Source organism: Macrosteles quadrilineatus, unplaced genomic scaffold, assembly GCF_028750875.1.
Source record: "Macrosteles quadrilineatus isolate MER2022 unplaced genomic scaffold, UCM_ALF_1.0 Scaffold_1__1_contigs__length_201487025, whole genome shotgun sequence".
In the NCBI taxonomy this organism is placed as follows: Eukaryota; Metazoa; Arthropoda; class Insecta; order Hemiptera; family Cicadellidae; genus Macrosteles; species Macrosteles quadrilineatus.
The window spans coordinates 63,547,023-63,569,734 of record NW_026542594.1 but is presented as its reverse complement, the minus strand read 5'-3'; the positions used below and the strand labels follow the sequence as shown (position 1 = coordinate 63,569,734).

Here is a 22,712-nt window from a genome sequence, read left to right as displayed (position 1 = left end):
GCTAATTATTTCACAAAATGAATATTTTGTACTTAGCTTGCCTTTATAAATTGGCTGCCAAGGTAGTTTACCTAAATTTTTGCTATTAAATATGAACTTCTGTTACCATTTTTAAGATATTTTAGGTATTACCCTCGCTACTAACACAACAATATATTAAAATTAAAATAAAACATGTTAATATTGTAATTTGTTAAAATTTCGTTGAAAGTGTAGTTACTGTGGCCGAATGAAAAAAATATAACGAGAAGTTTTTTTGTCAACAAGTTTAGATAAAAAAATCAGCGATCGAATTTTGAAGTCATAAAAATGTACTCCTGATATCCTTGAGTCTAATTTTTCACCATAAATATGGTAGCAACTGCTTCATTCAGTGACGCATTTATAAATCAGCCCTTTTTGTGGTAGCATAAATGACACAGTTAACTATGAATTTATTACCTACGTTAAAAGTTGAATAGAACTTATAGCAAATACTACTAGTATATATTTTAATTTTTAATGTGTCTTGTGTTTTATACAGCAAAGTCATGCCTTATGGTTTGGTTAGTCACGTAATAACAGCCGAATGCAGCACAAAGAATGGAGGAGCTTGATTAGTGGGGCTGTCTTGCTGGCTCGGCTCCCACCCCTCAATCGTATCGATCCTCTGACATTTTTAATCAAGTATTTAGGCCTAAAAAGTTTTAAAAACTATTCTTGTGATAAACACAAATTAATGTTGCTTTATCCATTCAACTAGTATACCTACATATATTCTCAGTCTAGACGTGTTACTGTTGATAGACTTGAGCGCATGAATAGCAATTGTAAAAGCTAAAGGAACAAATTCCTATCCTAGAACATCACCAGCGTGCTCATTACTCATTGAAACATCACGTAACAAGAAAAATAGGATTAATGTATGATCTAGTCTATATTTGTACAAAAAAGACACCAAATCCGCTGCCTACGTAACAAATAATCACAATTCCAATCGAGTTTATCATTTACGACAGCCAAGCCCATGCAACAACACACCTACAGTTTCCTTACAGATGAAACGCGTTACATCCAAAGTCTCACTGCGTTTACGACAATCTCACAAGTTTGGGGATGAATTACAGTTCTACGTTTCCGTCGTGAATAAATTTCCTCCCTACTTTTTTATTTATGTGTTACATCTCCACAATTTATATTCGGTGTCAACGTTCAGGTGAAGTAGATATTCTCTCAATGTCCACGAATTACAAAACCACACTAGATGGATTGTAGCAGTTTTCCCGCAACTGTTTATTCAAAAGATAAGTTAACATAGCACGTATTTTTGATTCAATGCAAAGTATTAAAAAATACGATGAAATAAATGTATAAAACATTCAAATAATATACAAATCAAGAAATCTAGAGCTCAAACACCAATGTTTTCTCGAAAACCTCACGCTAAGCCTGGTACAGCACAGCATTGCGATAAAGCACTACTGCGGATGATTTGGGATGCAACGGATAGAGACATAACTCACGGGCCGGAGTGAGTTGAGTCTAAATCATGACCGTAACTCTCTCACAGAGCACCAGATAGTGCTACCGGAGTTGTACCTGATTTAGATTTCTAATTACGTTTGAATAATTCGTGTAGTTTTGTCAGTGATCCACCTTAAAATCTAGCGTATTTTTTTTACTGAAGTAGCCTATACCTAAGTAAATTAGTGCTTGTTAATATTTTAAATGTAATGATTTTTTGAAAATAAAACCTACTTGGTTAAAATTTTTTGAAATTCTACTCGCATTCATGTGTTTGAAGTGGGAAACGTTGCCCCCTCGCATAGGCATATAAATATTGTATTTTTTTACAATGTTACAAGTTTTGTACAAATGTTATATTACACATTGTGGTAATCTATTGTTACAAATTTTAGTTTTGCCATTTTATAGTTTCTAGAGGTCGTCCAGTGGTAAAAAACTCGACCAAAAATATGTAATGTACTAACAGACTACTCCATTTTCACTCCACGCTGTAAAAATTAAAAGGTGTGATTGGAATTTCTTCAATGTGTTTTCATTTTCTGTTGTTTTTTTGTTTATGTTGTGTTGTTATTTCGTCACCATAATGGCAACCCATACGGCCCATGTTAATTATTTGAAATTTAAAATTCATGTTTTGTGCTTAATTTTGAGCCTATTTTAATTTATGAAGGGATTATGCACACCTACAGGAAAATATCTTTCTAACGGTATGCGTAGATTTTTCTGGCGATGAACACCAGCTGAGAAAAAAAGGTTTTTAAGAATATAGATACCTATTAATATATAGATAGAGTAGAGGGTGGATTGTTCACATCAGTCACGTAGTACGTTTCAAGAAAGGTTGAAACCATTTTCGAGAAAATTGTGCTTTTCCTTAGCAGCAATTTCTTCCACTACATTACCATCACGTTTGCTCCTTTTTTTGTGTCTTTTATTTAGCGAACTTCACTAAGAAATATATTTTCTTTGTAGAACGGATTTATTACAGGAAACTTGGTAGTTAAAACTATTTAAATGACTAACTGATGGTGACCTTATTAAACTAGTGAAGTCCCTATTGTTTTGAATTGATTATATCCCGCACTCACATTGTTTTGGGATGAAAGATGTTTAAAATATTCCGTGGAAAATCTCATAGTAACAAACTATACATATGGCAAGAACGATTATCATTTCAGATTGTACTTAGAAACAACTGATAAAAACAAACATTTCAGGTAACATTTTATGAGGATAATATTGTTACAAGAATTCTTAATAGTTGAGAATAGTAAAAATCCACAGACGTTGAAAAACTCGTTGACAAATACAAGGCGTATCTCACATTATTGCATGTTTGACATTTCGGTACGAGTTCCTGTAAAGAAACTGTGTAAACAACTGATAAATCATTCGACAAGAGCTTAGGTAGATGCTTATTTCTACCTCGCATATCTAAATTCGGAGGATATTCAAAGATGAAACTCGTCGTGTATTCCCAAACATTCCCGCCCATAACAAACGATGCTTGTTACCGAACGTTATTCGCTATATCTGAAGCTGTCGCACGTTCGCAGCCATCTCATATTTTGGGTTCCACCCATCTATTCAAAGAAATTTTAGACTAGTTCTTTTTACTCTAGATTTGTTATTAGTAGATAATAGAAATTCATAGCTGAAATGAAATCAGTCCTTGATATGCTAATTTATGATAAGAAATAACGTTCGCTAACTACATACAGTGTCTTGCTAAATTACATTGGGCAAGGATGCTTTGAACCTCAACACAACTGCTGCTGATGTTCAAAGGAAACATACTGTACGCTCTACCTTAAACCAATGTTATTTTCAATGGTCCTAGAGAATAACTGGACCTAGTAACAATGCCACACAGGCCATCACATCTATCCAACACTTACTTTCATTGATACTTGGCTTGAAATACACGCATCTACGTCATCATTCTAACGGTTCGGTTCAAATCTGCGTGCATTAATCAATCGTTTCATAGTTGGCTGATTCTTAGAAGTCGTTAGCAAAACAATGCAGTAGGCCTACACGTTTGGAACAAATAAAATGTATTATTTAAATGAGCCAATTAAGAGGTAGTTGTTAAAGTTTGAAAACTATTTAGTTTTTCATGTTTTATACTATTGTTATTTTTCAATTTGTAATAATAGTGACAGCATTATATTCTAAAAGGTAAACACTATTGAAAATATATCGAAATAAAAATAAAAAAATTAATAGATTACTTCTACAATTAAAATTCTAAACCTTAACTACATTTTAGTGCAAATTTGTTTCATAATAATTTGATAGCATCTGCACATCATATGACTATGCAAGACGTCGACAAGGGTTGTAATACCACGTATACAGTATCAAACAATGATTCAACCATACATCAGGGATGCACTAGTTGAATTCCATATACTAAATAATGTGTAATATAAGCAATAGAATAGAAAGTTTTAAGATTATTATTTTGTGAACTTTAAGAAATATGAATGCATCCATTTTTGTATATTCCACTGAAGGAAATAATCAAGTAAATACGAATTATTATGGGTTTTTATAATTTTCAAAAAGTTTTGTATTGTTAGGAATATGGCTCAGACATGTAAACACACCATATTAAAAATCTTCAATTTTCATTCCCAAATATTTCTATAGTTTGTGATATTTGAGCTTTTTGTGAACGTTATTCACACGTATTCGCACAAATACTACAGTTACACAGTTTAGGGATATATTTTAACAAAATTTTGCCAGTAAAATGTTACTATAACTAATAAGACTAACTACTTACTTACTTTGTACTACTTTAAGTATAAAATAATATCGCTAAAGATTCTACCATCTATCTAAGGTTCAAAGCGAAACCGGTAATAATCACCGTGAATCGTGATCGAACAGTTCTGAACTCATCAACTAACTATTAAGTGTGACTGCCATGTACTCTGAACACGCTGAATTATACATGATAGAGTGCCCTTCTAACCGACTAAGTAGAATAAGTTACATTATATTGTAACTATCATATGTAACTAATTATATTTAGAGGGAGCGTAGTGTTCATGTGTGTTCAGTTGTTACGTACTAAAAGTACTAACTTATAGTAAATCAGGACGTTTTACCTGTTAATTGGCTAAAGCTGCTGTATATGGGTCTGAACATCTTTTCATATTATTAGACAAATATAGATAAAAAGTTGTTGTTCATCATGATAGTATTTTGGATTTACATTATCACGCCATTATATCACATAGATGTAATACTTTATCTATTAAAGTTAAACTGTTGATAACACAAAATTAAGTTAGTTCATCGCAATAATATTTATGTAACAATTCAATGTAATAGATATATCAATGTAATTATTCAGTATCTATACTTATTTAATACGCAAGCATGTTTTTTGTGACAATTACTCCTCCGAAACTACTAAACCGATTTACATGTTTTTGGTGTCATTGGAAAGAGCGTAACGTGAAGTTGTGGGTAACTTTCTTTTTAGGGAAATAATCAGAGAGTGAGGCCCTAGGACCCTTTAAAGTTTCGTATTCCTCCATAAGATTAACATGGGAAACAAAAATTATTATGCAACTCCAGCTGTTGTCAGAAATTAAAAGTGAGAAGAAGAACATATGTTAATTGTAAACAGTCAATAAGTTTGCTACAAACATTGACTTGGTTGAAATGAAAAATTTACTATTTAAATTCGGGTTGGCGTAAATATTACAATGGAAAAAAGCGAGAGAGCCTGGATAAATTTATATATTCTGTTATGTACATCTGGAATATTTCCATAATCTTTGGGTCGAATCTTTTAAAGTAATCAGAAATTATGAACGTTATTCCTTTTAAAATAACACCTCTAATACTTAGAAATTGCTCGAATTCGAGCAACAGGGACACTAATTTTCATTTAATATTCGACTCAACTTTGCTTTGCAGGGACATAATTTCAGACTATTTGTTGTAAATAATCCATGTAACGTTTCTATTTCTAAATAAAAATTGATTGAAATTGAAAAGCCTTTTCCATTGGAATAGAAATAGGCAATATCCAAAGATCTATAATAAATTTGTCTAGTGTAAGGGGAAAGGTGTGTTACAATAGAATTTAACTGGACCAATTCTTAAGAAGTTGCAGTAAGTTTATAGACAGATTATAAAAACTCCAGTACCAGAAGTCGTTTTTGAAGTTTTGATTAAATAATCTACATCTATATCTATATATTTAATAGGCCAATGCGAATTTTGTGATAATTGTTTTGAAGCATCCATGCATCCGATGACCATGTTTAAGGTGTCATTGGATAGTATGTGGACTGCAGATTTGACATCAAACAAAAATGTGATGGCCCCGTGTTCCGAGGTGTAAGGATGCTAGGAAATAAAATTTGGAACTGTTTATTTGACACTTTAATTCCTTTGGTAATTTTCTGAAATAACTTGCTCCTTTGTTAGACGGCTTCTTTGTGTAAAATTCAAGTTTATGGTAAGTGGGTATGATTTCATTATTTTTCGTGTGTTATAATGGTGTATTTCATTTTCTAAAATTGTATCCTTCTTATTCTTTAAAAATATCATAATAGTGTCCAAAATAAACTGACCATAAACTGTTAATATGTTTAGCATTTTTTAATGTTCCCTGAATGATCAAAGAAAACATACTACTAAGTGCATAGCAACGCTGGTGGCGCTGCCTACGAATTGGCAGGCAAAGCTCTCTCAAAGTACTTAACGTTTTTTACCATGCGGTTGGCATTCTGGGTTATAGTAGTATGTTTTCTGTGGCATGATGTATCTGGATGTAGGTTCTTTATTATTCTAATTCCTTTCTTTTGTTCTTTAAGTATTTTATCTAGATTTTCTAATTTAGATGAGCCATACAGACTAATTCCAAATGAAATGTGTGAATGAATGTATGAATGGTAAATAATTTCAAAAGTGGATTCACTGCACATCCCTGCCATTCTTCTTAGTGCGTACCTGCCACAATTTATTTTAGATAAAATGTTGTCTACATGCTCATTCCAATCCAAGTTATAATATATTGTTAGACCAAGAAATTTTGTACTTGTGACAAGCTCAACAGGCTCAGTATTCGCCAAAATCAAGGGTTCTTTTTGATCCTTGATTGGTCTGTTTTGAAGTAAATGTAGTTAGCTTTCTCAATATTTAAGTGTAGGTTGTGATTAAAAAAAAGTAATCATATTTTCTATTTCAGTAAATGATACAATTATTACTTGTTGTAAATTATTACCCGATACTTTAAGATTTGAATCATCAGCATATAGACAGAGGTTTGTGTTATCTGAGTTTGATAATGATTTAGAAATATCTTTCAAATAACATATAAACAAGAGTGGTCTCAGCACAGATCCCTGAGGCACACCAAATTTTACCGGGTTCAATTCTGATTTACGATTTATAATTCTAGTGTTTTTGGCCAAGTGAGTAATCTGAACAAACTAATATCTATTATTTAGGTATGAACTAAGCCAATTCAAGGAATGAGGATCCAAGCCAAGTAATTTTAATTTGGCAAGAAGAATTTCATACCCACAGTGTCAAAAGCCTTTGACAGGTCCGTAAAGATTCCAGCCCATGGTTCACCAGCATCTATTGAGTCTATCACTGATTCTATAAAAGAAACACTAGCAGTTAGTTGTCGCTGGTTTTCCGCTACAAAACCCATGTTGGGAGCTATCCAGGAGATGGTGTTCTTCAAGAAAACGTGTTAGTTGTATGTAAACTGCCTTTTCATAAATTTCAGATAAAGTTGGTAATAGAGATAGTGGCCGATAGTTTGATGGATTTTTCGTCATTCTTTTTATGTATGGAAATAATTTTAGCTAATTTTCACTGGGTTGAAAAATTTCCTGAGATAAAAGAAGAATAAATTAACTAAGTGGCACAAAACTTGACCAAGTTCAAATTTTACTGCTTTTATCAAAATAATAGGGATATCACCATACCCACTTGGGAATCTATTCTTAAATGAATTAATGATGACTTCAATTTATCTAATTGTGACCTCTTTTAGTCAAAATTTTGGTTTGCAAAATATATGTTCAGAACCTAACTTATGTTCCAGCTTTTCATATTCTGTGGTCTTATGTATTGTCTTATCAGTATTATATTTTATTACACTAACGAAGAAATCGATAAATATTTTACAAACATCATCTGGATTGCTATAATGCTTGTCTCCATATACTAGCTCAATGTTTTGGGATTTGTTACCTTTCTTACATCCTACCTCTGAGTTAATAATGTTCCATACTGTTTTAATTGTATTACTAGATTTTTTATTTTACTATCGTAATATTCTCTTTTAGCAGTTTTTAAATTTTGTTGAAGGGTTGAGATTTTAGATTTTAGTAAATTTTTATGTTCTAATTTGTGTTGGTTCTTTTGTTTCCTAAAGTCTTTTGATATTTTTATTATTTCACTATTTTCTTCTTTTAGTTGGGCCGATAACCAATTATTATTCTGATAATCCATTTCTTTATAATTCTTTTTCGAAATGCTATGTTAAAGTAGTACATAAAGCTGTCCAAATAAATATCAATTTTTTTGACTACCGGTGCCTGATAAACTTCATGATTCATTTTCGATTAATGATTTGAAGAGGTTAATACTTTCCTGACCAAAATTTCTTTTTTCATAAAAAACATAATTTTTCCTTCCGCAGATAAGGCGGGGAGATGCCATTCTCAAACAATGGCGATCATGGTCTGATAACATGGTTACAATTCCATCCACATACATTAAATTACTATGGCTCTTAGAAACTATACAATTATAAATTGCTGTTCTAGAAGTTTTACCTATTCTTGTTGGAAATCTAACTAAATATTCCATATTATGACTTTTGAGCATATTTTTAAGCATACTATGTTCCGTTGACTCTACTAAAACGTTGATATTAATATCACCAGCGACTAATGCAATTTGAAATCTTTTGTTTATAAATTCTAAGAGTATGCCTAAACTATTAATGAACTCTTGAGCACTTAACTTTGGAGACCTATAGACAGCTATTACCGGAAAGTTTTTATTTTCAGCCAAATATTTACTAATACAGAATTCAATTGTTTTTCTTCAAGTATTTTATTTTTTGAAAGTTTGGGAATGGTAAAAGGTTTTTTTATAATGTTATTGTTGCATAAAAGCACGAATCCTCCCTTACGAGATAATTTCCTTGAATGATGTGAGCCAACCGTATAATTATTAATATTCAAACGTTCAATTTCCTCCTCTTTTAGATCGTGTTCTGTTAGTTCAACTACATGACGTTTAATTTCTTTTAATGTTATCTGCAGGGAATCATTTTTTTTTATCTCAAGTGCTCAATGTTCTGGTGAAACAATGTAATTTAGTTATTACTATTATTACAATTTTGTCTGTGGTTCGGAGAAAGGGGTACAATATTTTTGTGATAGACAGGAGTGTTTGATGTAATGATGTTTTGACAGCATTTACATGATTATCACTCACAGGTTAAAGGTTATCGTTGAATAATCAAAAGAGAATCTTTTACTGACTTAAAACTAATTTTCTTTATTGAAAAAAAAAACCTGCAAAAATGTCACGTAAACTGCAAACTGAATTAGGCTTTTTACCATCTCCGCCATTAACAACACAACCAAGGAACCTGAAAACACCAAATAAATAAAGATCAATACAAATCCTTCTCCTATGTCTAGATTGAGCACGATTCCGTGTGCTAGATTCGCAAGTTGTTAAATGATCAGGAGAAACTTAACACCCATTTTTATTCAATAGTGATATGATATGTTGGGGTTAGTTTAATAAAAATTAAAATTAGTTGGCAAGGGAATACTTGAGTTATTTAAGCGCTGTAAATAGTTTTCATTCTAGAATGACGGGCGATGTGTTTTGGTATATCAGTTGCCAAAACCCAAGGTGACTCGAGGCTATGATAATATCAATTCAATCAACTGTTAGAATCGCTAAGATAGCTTCAGGGCGATACCATATAGCATTCAAATACATATGGAAATGTGGTAAACAAGTAAACAAATGCGGTTAACAAAACGTAATGAACTCACAACGATCAATGAACTCATTTGGTCATGGGTAGCTAATTCGTAATTGATTTTTAAGTGTTTTAGTAAGTTTTCCAAAAGTACAATTTTAGCATATTAATTGACACGGCTTTTCTTAACGATATTGCATGCTGAGTTAAGAGAACTAAGCACGGACGGTAAAAAAAAAAAAAAAATTAATGAATGCATACGGCGCGGCGGTTCCTATATTCTAGTTGAATGTGATATCTATTTTCTAATGGAATGTACGGGGTATAAACATATGATTGTACTAAGTAGCATTAAATCGTAAAATATTCCCAACGTTAGCTGCGGGTGTATTAAATGAAACTGTAAAAAAGTTGGTATTGTTGACCATAAATTATATTAATAAATAAGTAATAAGAATTTTATTTTAATGACCAATTATGTACATGTACTAGTCAAAATGTATGTAAAACATACCAGATAGTCACTTAATTGTTTTGTAATTAAAATACAAATTACTAAAAAAACTGTTCAATATAAACAGATACTAAATTTAGGGGTTCAAAGAAATATAAGCTATGAAGAGTTTATTTAATGGGCAAGTACTAATGAGTTTTAAATTATCCCAAGCTTTTAATTGTGTTTTAATAATTTATTTTCATTGCATGTTACCAACCAAGTGTTATTTGATAACACATTTTGGCAGGTTTAACACCACTAAAAGAAGCAGTAGACACGTAAAAAGAGAGAGAGAGATTTGAAAAAGGAAAACTGTGATAAGGCGACTGTTGAGGAAGACTCGCCGATTGTTGCAGGGACAAAGACGAATCGATCGCTAAATACCTTTAGAGACCATTGACAACAATAAACAAGTTTATCGCATTTATACTCTTATAGTTCAGTTAGGCATTGATAAAATTGTAAAATTTAGTATTTAAAATTTTAAAATTAGCAAAACGGTGAATAATATTATGAGTTTACTTAAGAATTAATTCCGACACAACTTGTTAAATATTACAAAAACTATGTCTGATATAATGATATAAGGATTTGTAAGGATTTGATTAAAACAAAATACTCTTAACTGAAACAATATTTAGTATGATCGACTTTTAACCTTGTCGCAAGCTTACAACAACCGGATCCTTTCAGACATCTTAAATCTTAATGAAATTGTTCCTGCAAAATGGTTTATAATTCAAAGATTTTTGCCTCTGAAAATGTTGCTCTATTACTATTTTCATTAATTATTTAATCGATAATAAATTGTTTTAGCTAATTTCCCATTTAGGTAATAATCTATTACCATAGGTCTCATGGCAAGTCTAAGGAAGCACATTACTTTTCCGTTTTGGTGTTCCCAGATGCTGAAAACACAATCCGATCAAATTCATAAAATGTGTGTGTATGTTTGTGTGCCCGGTAGCGCGATAACTTAAGAAAAAATAGTCCAATATTTATGGATTATTTTTAAAATGTTAAAACCTTCGTTTTTCCCCGAACCGGTATAATCGGACTGATCGGAAGAGGGGTTTTTTGAGGGGGAGGAGTTATAGATTTAAAATTTGTTTTCCCCATGTTGATCCTCAAAGCATAATATTTCGCTATTTCTTTCTAAATCATTCTGTAGAGATAAAAAAACGAATAATATAGTATATTGAGGCGTTGTTATGTTGTCATATGTTGTAAGCATGTCTTCTTAACAATTGATAAATTCATATAAACAAAAGTGTTTTATGTAAACATGTTTCTAGCAAACAATAATAGTCTACATAGAGTTATATAAAATACGCAAAACCACGCGCTTTAGTGCAAAATTATCATTGGTTTATAAACACAAAATTACAAACTCATATTAAAAATACATTACTAAATAATGTTAAGACATTGTACTTTCCAGTCATGTGTTTAAAATACAAAACGAATTATAAAATTTTGTTATTCTGTATTCTACTCCCGTTGCAATAAACGGATATAGACACAATAGCGAAGGACTAAAATATTTGAGATTCGATGCACTATTTCCACATTTCTATGGGGTTCAGACCTTATGTTCTAACGTTATCAAACCTTAATAACAATCTTTATTGGATTATCGTGCCGTCCACTATTCAATAGTTACAGTTCTATAGGAAAATTGTAATTTGAAAACTACCTATACATTTCAATACTACGTTAAGTACAGATAATGTTACTTGATATCTTAGAATAATATGTAAATATTTATGATACAACGACGAGTATAAGTCGCCAATGTATAAAGATCTAGATTTGTTGTTATTTGATTAATAATTTGCTATGATATAGACCAAATGCTTTTGAACAAACTTCGATAAATTGGTTTATAGATATGTTTGAGCTGTTTGATGTTACAACAATACAATCTATACATCGTTAGCATAAACTAGTTGTGCTTTTGGCATTCATGTTAATCCCCAAACGGTTAAACTTAAAACAAATTATTATTGCATTAAAATAGCTATACAGCGTGTGAGGCATTTTAATTATAATATTTCTAAACACTAATAATTTTAAATTGTTATTTTAACAGTATCATACAGTAAATATATGCAGTATAAAGAGAGTAAGTGAGTAACATGTTTTCCCGTAAAGCGCTGTAAAATAAACGTGCGGCATTACCAAGATTCAACAAAACAATACAATGGGAAATTTCCCTCCTTTATTCGTAATTATTTTTCCCATTACTTTTATATGATAAGCCTGGACTGATAAAAAAAGCATTGTACGACCATTACACGATAGAGTTTAGCTCGCCTTCCAATGAAAGGTGTAGAAATAGGACGAATCAATACATGACAACATGGTTTTCACTATTCAATATGACTATAATAAATGTATATTTGCAAAGTACTATTGTTGTAAGCTTGTTGATGAGTACGTGGTACACCGTCCACAGGGTTGTAACCATTGTTGTCTCATCATTCCGGACCATTAAACTCTCCTCCCTAGCTCTAGTGACGACGTCGTCGAGACGCCATTTAATACCATTTCTAGCTTCCCGAGAATTCAAGAGAAGACATTTTCTACTATACAATTACCTAGTTCGGTTTAAATAATGATGATTGTTATTTCAATTACCACTATAGTAATAAGAAATTTGCTTTTAAAATGTATTTAATATACGTAAGTTAGTTTAGCAGTGGTTGGTACTTTAGCAAAGTTCTGTAGGGGGAGGTTAACTGTAGGTTAATAATTTAATATGGAAATTTTTCATACTTATTTAATTTTTTTTCATCTATTAATTTAGATAAGGTGTCATTTGAAAAGAATCAATTATTTATTAGAATCTATTAGAATTTATTATTTTAACTCTACATGATTCTTTACTGGTGCAGTAACATTAAGTTTTAATAATCAAGACACTATAACACAACAAAAACAATAGTTATCGACAAATAAGTTGATTAATAAGTTTAATTATATAATGTACATGTTAGTGCGATTGTTGTATGAAATATAATAAATAGTATATGAACAATTTATTTGACATGGACATAATATTTTTTCAATGATCGTGCAGAGAGATCCAATTTGCATGGTTATAAATATAAATTAGCCTGCTATTGTAATTCAATTTACTGTTATCTTTTAAATTGCAGCATGTTCTTTCTCTCTACTCTTGCTGTCCATTGTTTTCGACCACCGGGTTTATTGTGGCCAGTCACCATGTCTTTGGGAAATTATAAGACAGATTCTAGTAATGTATAGATAAGGTGTATGATTATCTATCTTCTACTTATATATAATTCAGTTTTAAAAATCTTTGTACAACTATATCTATAGAGTTCTACTGGACCGATTTTATTAATTAATGGGTCGTTGTAAAGCTTAATTTGTGCAGATTTGAAAATAATTATGAAAGTTTGTTATTGTTATGATTTATGGTGAAAAATTAAAAATAAAACATGTTTTTCATGTAGAAATGTATAAATAATGTACAAAACTGTATTTTTAAGTAGGAACAATATTTGTAAATAGATACGCTAACGTACCTTCAATAATGACAAGTACGTTATGTTCATTATTGAAGGTGTACGAGAATAGTTCCAACTTCAATTACCGCTCAGTTCAAATGCATAGTGAACTTTACTGATTGAATTGCAACGATTACGTATGTTGTCTAATTTAATTTGATAATACAGTATACCCAACGGCGGCACAACGTTGTAATGGGGTAACTAACTAGCTTTGTTTATAACACAGATGTACAATAAACCACAAGCGAGCTCTTCATATCTTAGCATCTTAGCACCAGGCAAGTGTGAGAGGCAAATTAAAGCGACGTTTATGTAGGGAGGTGGGATTTCCGAGGTTTCCGCTCTTCTCACCACTTCCACATCACTTGACTTTATGGTTCAGTTACTCTCCTTGGGGCGAAGGTGAAGTATTAAATGAGCGAGGTCATATCGTCGGTTCGGCTGCCTAAAGCAAACTAATATTGCCCACCAATTTTACAACTTAATCGCAATGGTTTAATCATTTCTACATTTCACTGGGTTTTGGAATAAGTATGTCTGTAGAAAACTACTGCACCACCATAATTGTCCCTGATTTGACGAAATTAAAAATAAATATACTCCTCAGGAGATGCTTTTTTGACAGATTTTAAGAGTAAAAAACATTGTATAGCCATAAAAACTGTAAAAGAATTTTAAATTAAAATTTTTATATTATATTTATAATATTTAGCATTTTATTCGAATTATCAACTTCACACTATACTAATGAATCTGACAAGAGTCAGTTAAGGATTTTAGTAGTTGAAATATACAAGTCGTGATAAAGCCACTGTATAGAACTCAACGAAGCAAGCCTTCCCTGAAAACTGAGTGACTATGTTAACTTAACGAAACTTGGCTCAAGTATATCCTGAAATTAAAATAGAATTTATTAATGTAAATTTATACAACGTTTATACTTATAATTTCGTTGTGATTATACATGCAGTGGTATTTATAAAAACTTCTTGTGTGCTTGTTCCTTAGGTCATAACAATAAAAAACTCACATGTCTGGCGTTTCATCTATATGTTGACTTCAAACTTAGTACTTACATCGTGACAGACAGGACCAATGTTTAAACAAAGTACCAGATTTTAAAGTTCAAACAGGTCAAAATAGTGGCCATTTGAAATTTTCTATCTTTAATATATTGAAACTAGTTATCCTAATAACAATTAGGAGTAAGCGTTTTTAGGAAATGATAGGACTAACAATCGTAACATTAATTAATAAACAATCAAGTTAGTAAAATCTTTTTTAGTCTACATTTTTGCGTTGCGCCACTTATCGTTGGCGAGGTACGATGCGACGGTCTTGGCCATGCACGGTCTGGGCCATGCACGGTCTGGGCCATGCACGGTCTGGGCCATGCACGGTCTGGGATATGTGACGGTCTGGGCCATGCACGGTCTGGGCCATGCAACGGTCTGGGCCATGCACGGTCTGGGCCATGCACGGTCTGGGATATGTGACGGTCTGGGCCATGCACGGTCTGGGCCATGCAACGGTCTGGGCCATGCACGGTCTGGGCCATGCAACGGTCTGGGCCATGCACGGTCTGGGCCATGCGACGGTCTGGGCCATGCACGGTCTGGGCCATGCGACGGTCTGGGCCATGCACGGTCTGGGCCATGCACGGTCTGGGATATGTGACGGTCTGGGCCATGCACGGCCTGGGCCATGCAACGGTCTGGGCCATGCACGGTCTGGGCCATGCAACGGTCTGGGCCATGCACGGTCTGGGCCATGCGACGGTCTGGGCCATGCACGGTCTGGGCCATGCGACGGTCTGGGCCATGCACGGTCTGGGCCATGCACGGTCTGGGATATGTGACGGTCTGGGCCATGCACGGCCTGGGCCATGCAACGGTCTGGGCCATGCACGGTCTGGGCCATGCGACGGTCTGGGCCATGCACGGTCTGGGCCATGCGACGGTCTGGGCCATGCACGGTCTGGGCCATGCGACGGTCTGGGCCATGCACGGTCTCACAAAATATGTAAAATTCTAATTGTTAATAAACTGATATTGACGATTATGGTATCGTTAGGTTAGTCCTGTAATTTTTTTAAAATTAATACTTTAAATAATTTTTAGTTTGATTTAAGATATTTAACATAAGATATTAACATTTGAAATGTTAAAATTGTAAATTTTGGAAATCCGATACTTTGCACGAGGATGAGTAAAAAAGTTGTATTTGCCAATACTTACGCACGAAGTATAAAATCAAACTAATGGGACTCAAAGTATATAAAAACATTTTTTTTTTAAATCACCTACAGCCAGACAGACAGAAAACCAGGCATTTATATATGTATAACTAAGGAACAAATGCACAACATCCTTCTAGAGAGTTTGTACAGTTGTATACACCCTGTATATAAGCTTTCTTATTACAAAATAAAAATTTAGTCTCATTATTAAAATAAAGACCTCGTTCTACATACAAAGACTAATTAGAAGCATTCCAAACCTTCAATTAACAAATAGTTTACATCATACTATGATTTGGTATTATAATTATTATATTACGGTAAACTTAGATTATAATTCTAGGAAATTGATAACCAGTTTTAAGTTAATGTGTGCTAAACTAACCTTGGCTGTGACAAATACTTATAAACTGCTGGTGTCGTTTAAATCGCACGCCTCATCTACCTAATGAACAATTTCCAAGAATTTGACGACAGCGAATACTAATTATTTACATACAATCGACTCTCGCCCCTCAAGTGCAGTACTCGTGGTCCGTGGTCGGGTATTTGTGTTGAGCGTTGCTATGCGACCACGGATCGATGTGCGCCGCGCCGTGGCGGGAAACACAGCGCTCAGCTGACAAATTCGCGCCATGTGCTCCACTGGTGAGTTAATCATACAATTAGCCCCATTCCCATTGCAGCTGATAAATAAAGGGGGAAGTCAACTTAGATATATATTCAAAAGAAAAGTATGCTACTGTAAATACATCTTTTATAAAAGTCAATAACGTGAAACCAAAAGGGTCTAATTGGTTGGCTTAACAGTTATTAAATATGTACTTGTCATTTAAGGTTAAATTACATGCTTGTTTTGGTATTGAAAAAAATTCAAGGATATAGCTGAAATTCAACTTGTCAATATTTCCTTTATTGGATTTTCACTCAAATATTTCCTTCAACATAACAATTGTTTCCCTATTTAAACTACATAAGGTAAACTACTAGTACTTAGGTTTGCTGCTAAAGGGACGTTAAGAGAGTGCGTTTTTAGTAGAATATTAATGGTTAAGTGTAAAATAATTGAATTTGACCGATTTTATTAAAAAATATATATATGTAAATAATTAAACTACTACAGTTTTTTATCTCCATAACCAATAACAGTACGAAAACACTTAAAGCTACTATTTTTTTTAAAGTCCTATAAAATTGTTTGGAAAGAAAATAGAAAATTCTGATTTTTTGGGGTCAAAAAGGAGAAAACCCAATTTGTATCTCGGTACCCCCCAAATCCCAGTTCCCTTACTGACCATGTGAACCAATGTAGTTCGAATAAATGTAGGTTTACTTGTTTGTACCAAATTTCTTCAAAATCTTTACTAGAGTTATCATGCTAACGGACACACACACAAACAGACATTTATATGTATATTATATGTGTATATACATTTGTGTAAATAATACGTTACTTTTTCAGGCAATAGGTTCTGCTAGCAGCATTCTTACCATAAATACTGTATCAGGTACAATTAGGGAAATATTGCATATATATTTGGACAACTGAATAATATAGTGAAACAGTTAATTTACAGTTAGATCTCAGCATCGAATATGTGGTCCACAACGAGTTGGGTGAAAAAGTGGTTAAGAGGTTTTCAAAATAAACCAGAAGAACATTTTCATTTATCAATTTAACCTTATTTTGTTTCGTCCATTTAATGAATTGCTGGTATGTAATTGCATATGGTACCTTTGTTTTGATTTTGGTGGCAAAAGATTAGCACAAACAGTTTGTGCTCTCATTTCTATCTCGTCAACATCACTTTCACTAACTGATATTTTAAAATCAACCTTCATTTAACTTCCACCAACTTAGGTTAAGAATGCGAGTATCAACAGGAACAAGCCGGATCAACAATTAAAATTGTCAACTGATCAGCTAATCAGCTGATTAGTTGACGTTCGAAGTATTACAATTGTACTTCTTTTCTCTCAATCCTTGAACCTCATTGGTCAGTTGCCCGTGTTGATATGAGAAAAAATATGCTGATATGAAATGAAACTATGCTGATATGAAAGTTAACAGCTGTTAAGTGAAACCTTTCAATTCTAAGAACTGAACTGAAATGGCTACTTTAAAAAACGGTCGTAGGTAAACATTTTTGAAGACTGAAGCTTAGCAGACTTACTAGTAGGAACAATAATAATTATTGACAGTTGTTATACAAACTGACTTTAAGCCCAACATTGATCTTCGGTTACTTAGCAACAATACTGAAAAATAGCTAGACTATTCTGAAGACGTAGTTCCTTAGTAATTGTATCAACGAAAGTTATGTTTGTTGAATGGACATAACCAAGGAAAAAAGGTCTACCCATCCATGCAATAATCGACAAACAAAATATTTTTTTAGACTTGTATAGCAAAATTGGTCTCGTAAGCAGCTATCCATAAATATTTAGTTTGAAAATAATGAATTTACATGGTATTAGGTGGGTAAAATATTATTGATAATTTTAAAAATCAATACAGCAACTACATGAACTATTTAACTTGTTCAAACGCAAACCAGGGTATGAATGGTATTACTATTTTCACAGCAATAAAATTAATTTGATGAACTATTAACATAATTTTCTTTCCACCACGAAGACAATATTATTACAATGCTACTGTATATCATTATGTATGGTTGGAATACCTCTATGTTTATGGATTTAATATTTTAATTGTGTACCATGATCTCATTATTCTGTTGTTAAAATAGGTGAGGCACTTCTTTAAAAATAGCTACATCAAGTTTTTAATCAAACGTAATTAATTGGTTTCCACTACACTTTATTATAAATTAAAATCACACATTAACTACACTTTATTATAAATTAAAATCACACATTAACTACACTTTATTATAAATTAAAATCACACATTTTAATTTATAATAAAGTGTAGTGGAAACCTAATGTATACTTCTAGGTAGATGGTACACTAAGCTATTACAAATTATACCTATATGTAAATTATATTACCAAAAAGATGAAAATATTCTACTATGGTCTATGTAACATGTGAGAGAGATAATCTCACCTGTGATGGCAGTGCCTGCCCTCCACCCTGGAACTGTTTGTGCTGCAGTCCGCTCATCCTGGAATCAACACCATCGTCCGAGTCTGTTGATGGATTTGGCAGTGATTTGCCCCGAAGTATTTTCTTTGATGCTCCTCCAGAAGACCGCTCGGGTTCTGAATGTTTCGAAATTGCTCCTCCACTCGCACCCATATCTTCAGCTAAGGCAAAGGTAACCCTTGGAGACTTTCCAAAAGACCCTCTGGCCGATCCAGAGCCTGGAGATGCTCTTGAAAACTCTGAACACTGTCTTGCAAAAGCTGTTGTTAATTCTTCAACTGAGAATGTCCTCTTTCCTGTATCTACTCTGACTGGGGCGTTTGTATGTTGGCCACAATTACAGGTTGACTTTGGTCTTCCAGCAGCATCGATCTTCTCCGATTTTACAGGTTTTTTTGGCAAGAAGTCTTCTTTAATACTTGACGAATCCCCAGAAGAATATCCACTTTGAACAGGAGTTGTAGATCTTGCAAAATATTTATCTGTTTTTGATCTACCGATTCGCGATAGTGTGCTGTAGCCAGTTACCGACTGAGTCTCTCCAAAATATCCTTTAAAAGTGTCTGTTCCCTCCCAAGTTGGGTGACCACAATCAAATTTTATGCGAGATAGAGTTCTAGTTCCGTCTGCACTAGACCCTCTTTGGCCGTGACGACGATATTCTCTGACAGGCTCTGAAAGAGCTTCAGTAGTCTCCCCAACAGAGTTCCAGAGCCCTCTTATGGTACAAGATATACTACAGTTACTACGGTCGTAGCCAATCGATAGTTTGGAATCGGATAAATTACCTAACGACTGGCGGCGATATTCTTGTGGTTGCTTCGATCTTTTGGCGGTTGGAGGTCGAGGACAAGGCTTGGCTACAACTCCAAGTGCTTCGGCTGCACTTATTCTCCCTGTTTTTGTTGACGTCTGTTTCTCACTGACAAATGACGCGGGAGACGAAGATCTACTTGTTGCTCTTGAACTCGGTCGACTACAAGGAAGACTTTCACTTCCTACAACTCGGGAGGGTGTGCGTTTGGCGGAATCATTATATACATTCGTGGGTACAGCTTGATTTGATGTTAATTGTTGAGCAAAATTATCATTACTTAAATCTACACTACTTGGTATTTGAACTTCGTTAGCCTTTTGTTTTGCGTTCACATCATCACTTTCTTTGAGACTTTTAATGTATGACTTATCTAACACTGCTCTATGTTTACCAGAAGGTGGAAGGTCTTTATTTGGCTGTGGCTTTACATCTTTTTCCTCCGTCTCGTCACTTGTACTTGCATGCCGACTTGAAGGCTTACTCGAAGTATCTTCTCCCGATGGTTTTCTCTTAACAGGAGAGTCTATCGCTCTTACCCATATATCTGCAGTCGCTCCGTCCTCAGAAGACGGACTTTCTAGAGATTGGTCCTGTGATGAATCTAAATCGGGATTTGGAAAATCTAATTCATCCTCAGTTACTGATTTCGAAAACTCATTATCTACACTCTCCTGTTGCAACGCTTTAAGAGCATTCTCTTCTGGCCTCGGGGGTATTTCTGGGGGGCACTGTATATCTACTTGGTCGTCATGTTTAATATGTGTTGGAACAACATCGGGAATACCTTGATCCAACGAGTGATGTTCATTTATTGGTCTCGGAGGTGTGACAGGAGGCTGATTCTGCTGAGCAGGAGGATCTCTTCTGACTGTGGTTAGCCGAGTCAACTCATCTCTCTTAGGAGGCAGAGGAGGTTTAGGCTTCGGCCTGGGAGCTGCTACAGGGTGATTGGAAACGTTGGGCTGGCTCGGCTGGTTATATAGATTTGGCTGATTTAACTGATTAGTTTGGCTAGATTGGTTAGGGATACTTCCGTTAACGGTTCTGGGAGGCACCACGGGTGGAAGAACTTGAATCCCTCCTCTAATTGGTAGACTCGGTGGTCTTTGGTCAAATCTTTGTGCTTCGAAGTTTCCAACGGGTTTAATTCCGAAAGAGGTCCCAAAAGTGTTAGTTTGTTGATACTGATGCCAGTTATGCGTCTCAGACTTTTCGTCTATGGGCTGTTCAGAAGGTTCATTTTGCATGACTACGGGACATTGAACGGCGAGGCGGGACTGCTGGCCGGACAGGGAACGGGGAGTCTCGTCTTGCCTCAGGGGCAGAGCGCCGACACCTGGGAACCACACGATGGCAGGGATATAAACACCTTCACTCGAAACACTGGGTGGTCGTATTCACCCGAGTGATGAAGCATTCACATTTTTATCGATTAAAGTATAAATTAATTTAACCATAGACCTCACTTTAGAATCCTATACAGGTTACAGTAAAACATAACCTTAAACTTTGTTTACCTAACTTTATCTACAAAGTTATTATTACATTCACTTAATTATCGTTTTACAAAGCACAGTTAAGGTCATACGCCACTAAAAGTACTGCGTATTACTAAAACCACTGCACTATAAAACACTAAATCGGTGTAGAGATCCGTCACAATAACATCACTCGGAACTAGTCTAAACGGGGGACACACCTTGCAGCGTCACACCGGACTATCCGTGGTCTGCGGGTAACACGTGATACGGTAGCCGAAACTTGTTCCTGTCGCTGTTAGGAAACTATGTAAGCTCGAGCGCGAGAAGCACACCGTCCACCAAAAGAAGATATTATTTTATTGTGTGTCGGCGCGGGGCGGCAGCGGCAGGGCGGTGACGATCGAAGTGAGGCGGCCTACTGCGTCGACGCCGGCGTCTCGACGTCCCGACCGGAACCTGACCTCACTGACATTTTGGGTCACCGGCTCGGCTCTCCTACCCTCAGGCTCTCTAATTAGTGGCAATGTCATTACCTATGTAAAATATACTTAAGGGTACACCCTTCATCATGAAAGGCCAAGCCGAAGAGGTCCGGTTTTAGGAAAAATTAAATGTTCTAATAGAAACAGTAGTGATGCGCCTTCATAGCTGTGTTCGAAGCCATCAAAACTATTGAAACAAATATAATTGAAATAATACAAAACTAAGCTTAAGTCCCACTCTTCAAGCAATTCGATAACTACAAACTGTACAACATGTGCAGCTTCAACATTTTTTATATTCGTTATACATACATTTTCTTTCGTTTCAATTTACCTTATCTTATAATCATGTTGAATGTGGCATTTTACGTTTAGCATTGTTTATTGTTGAAGGGAGACTTTGGTGGGCCAACACCTAAATTAAAAAAAAAAATTAACAACTGTTTCACTACTGTAATAAAGTTATTGGAAAATGGATTGCTTTACAAATTCTTAAACACTGTGTGAAAATAGATACTGACTCAAGTAATAGTTTGTCAAAATATGATAATAATTCAATATCAACTTTGATTATTATTAAATATAATAGATACTGACTCAAGTAATAGTTTGTCAAAATATGATAATAATTCAATATCAACTTTGATTATTATTAAATATAAACCTTATCTGAAACGGAATCTTATATATTTAAATTTTATTATTACCTAATTCAGCCTTAGATGGTGATCATGACAAATAAGCTACATGAGCCACTGTAACATACTGCATGAATCTTTACTGAATCCCTTTATAAAAGAGCAACATTAGGTAAGATCAACACGATCTACTTCAACCAAGACTCAGCAACCATTGACGTTCACAACATTGGCCTTTGAGAAACCGCTGATCGTAGAATATCGCGGGAGAACTCACTATTCTAAATTACTCATGATACTCTTTCACACAGTCAAATACATTTATTGAAAATTCAATCCACAGTGTAAAAGTTTAACCAGTAAATTTTCCACAGCACATTCTTTATTTGTTTTACAAATCAAACGT

At 34.1% G+C, this 22,712-nt stretch overlaps 1 protein-coding gene across 1 annotated transcript in view; it reads right to left on the bottom strand.

Annotated features, from left to right (window-relative positions):
* LOC128997679 (uncharacterized) overlaps positions 1-21,646 on the bottom strand; it is a 62,423-nt gene extending 40,777 nt beyond the window's left edge. The window contains exon 1 of the mRNA XM_054423328.1: positions 18,850-21,646. Within this exon, the coding sequence (XP_054279303.1) occupies positions 18,850-20,952 (2,103 nt within the window). The 5' untranslated portion in view covers positions 20,953-21,646. The remainder of the gene's footprint in view (positions 1-18,849) is intronic.
* Positions 21,647-22,712: the final 1,066 nt, after the last annotated feature.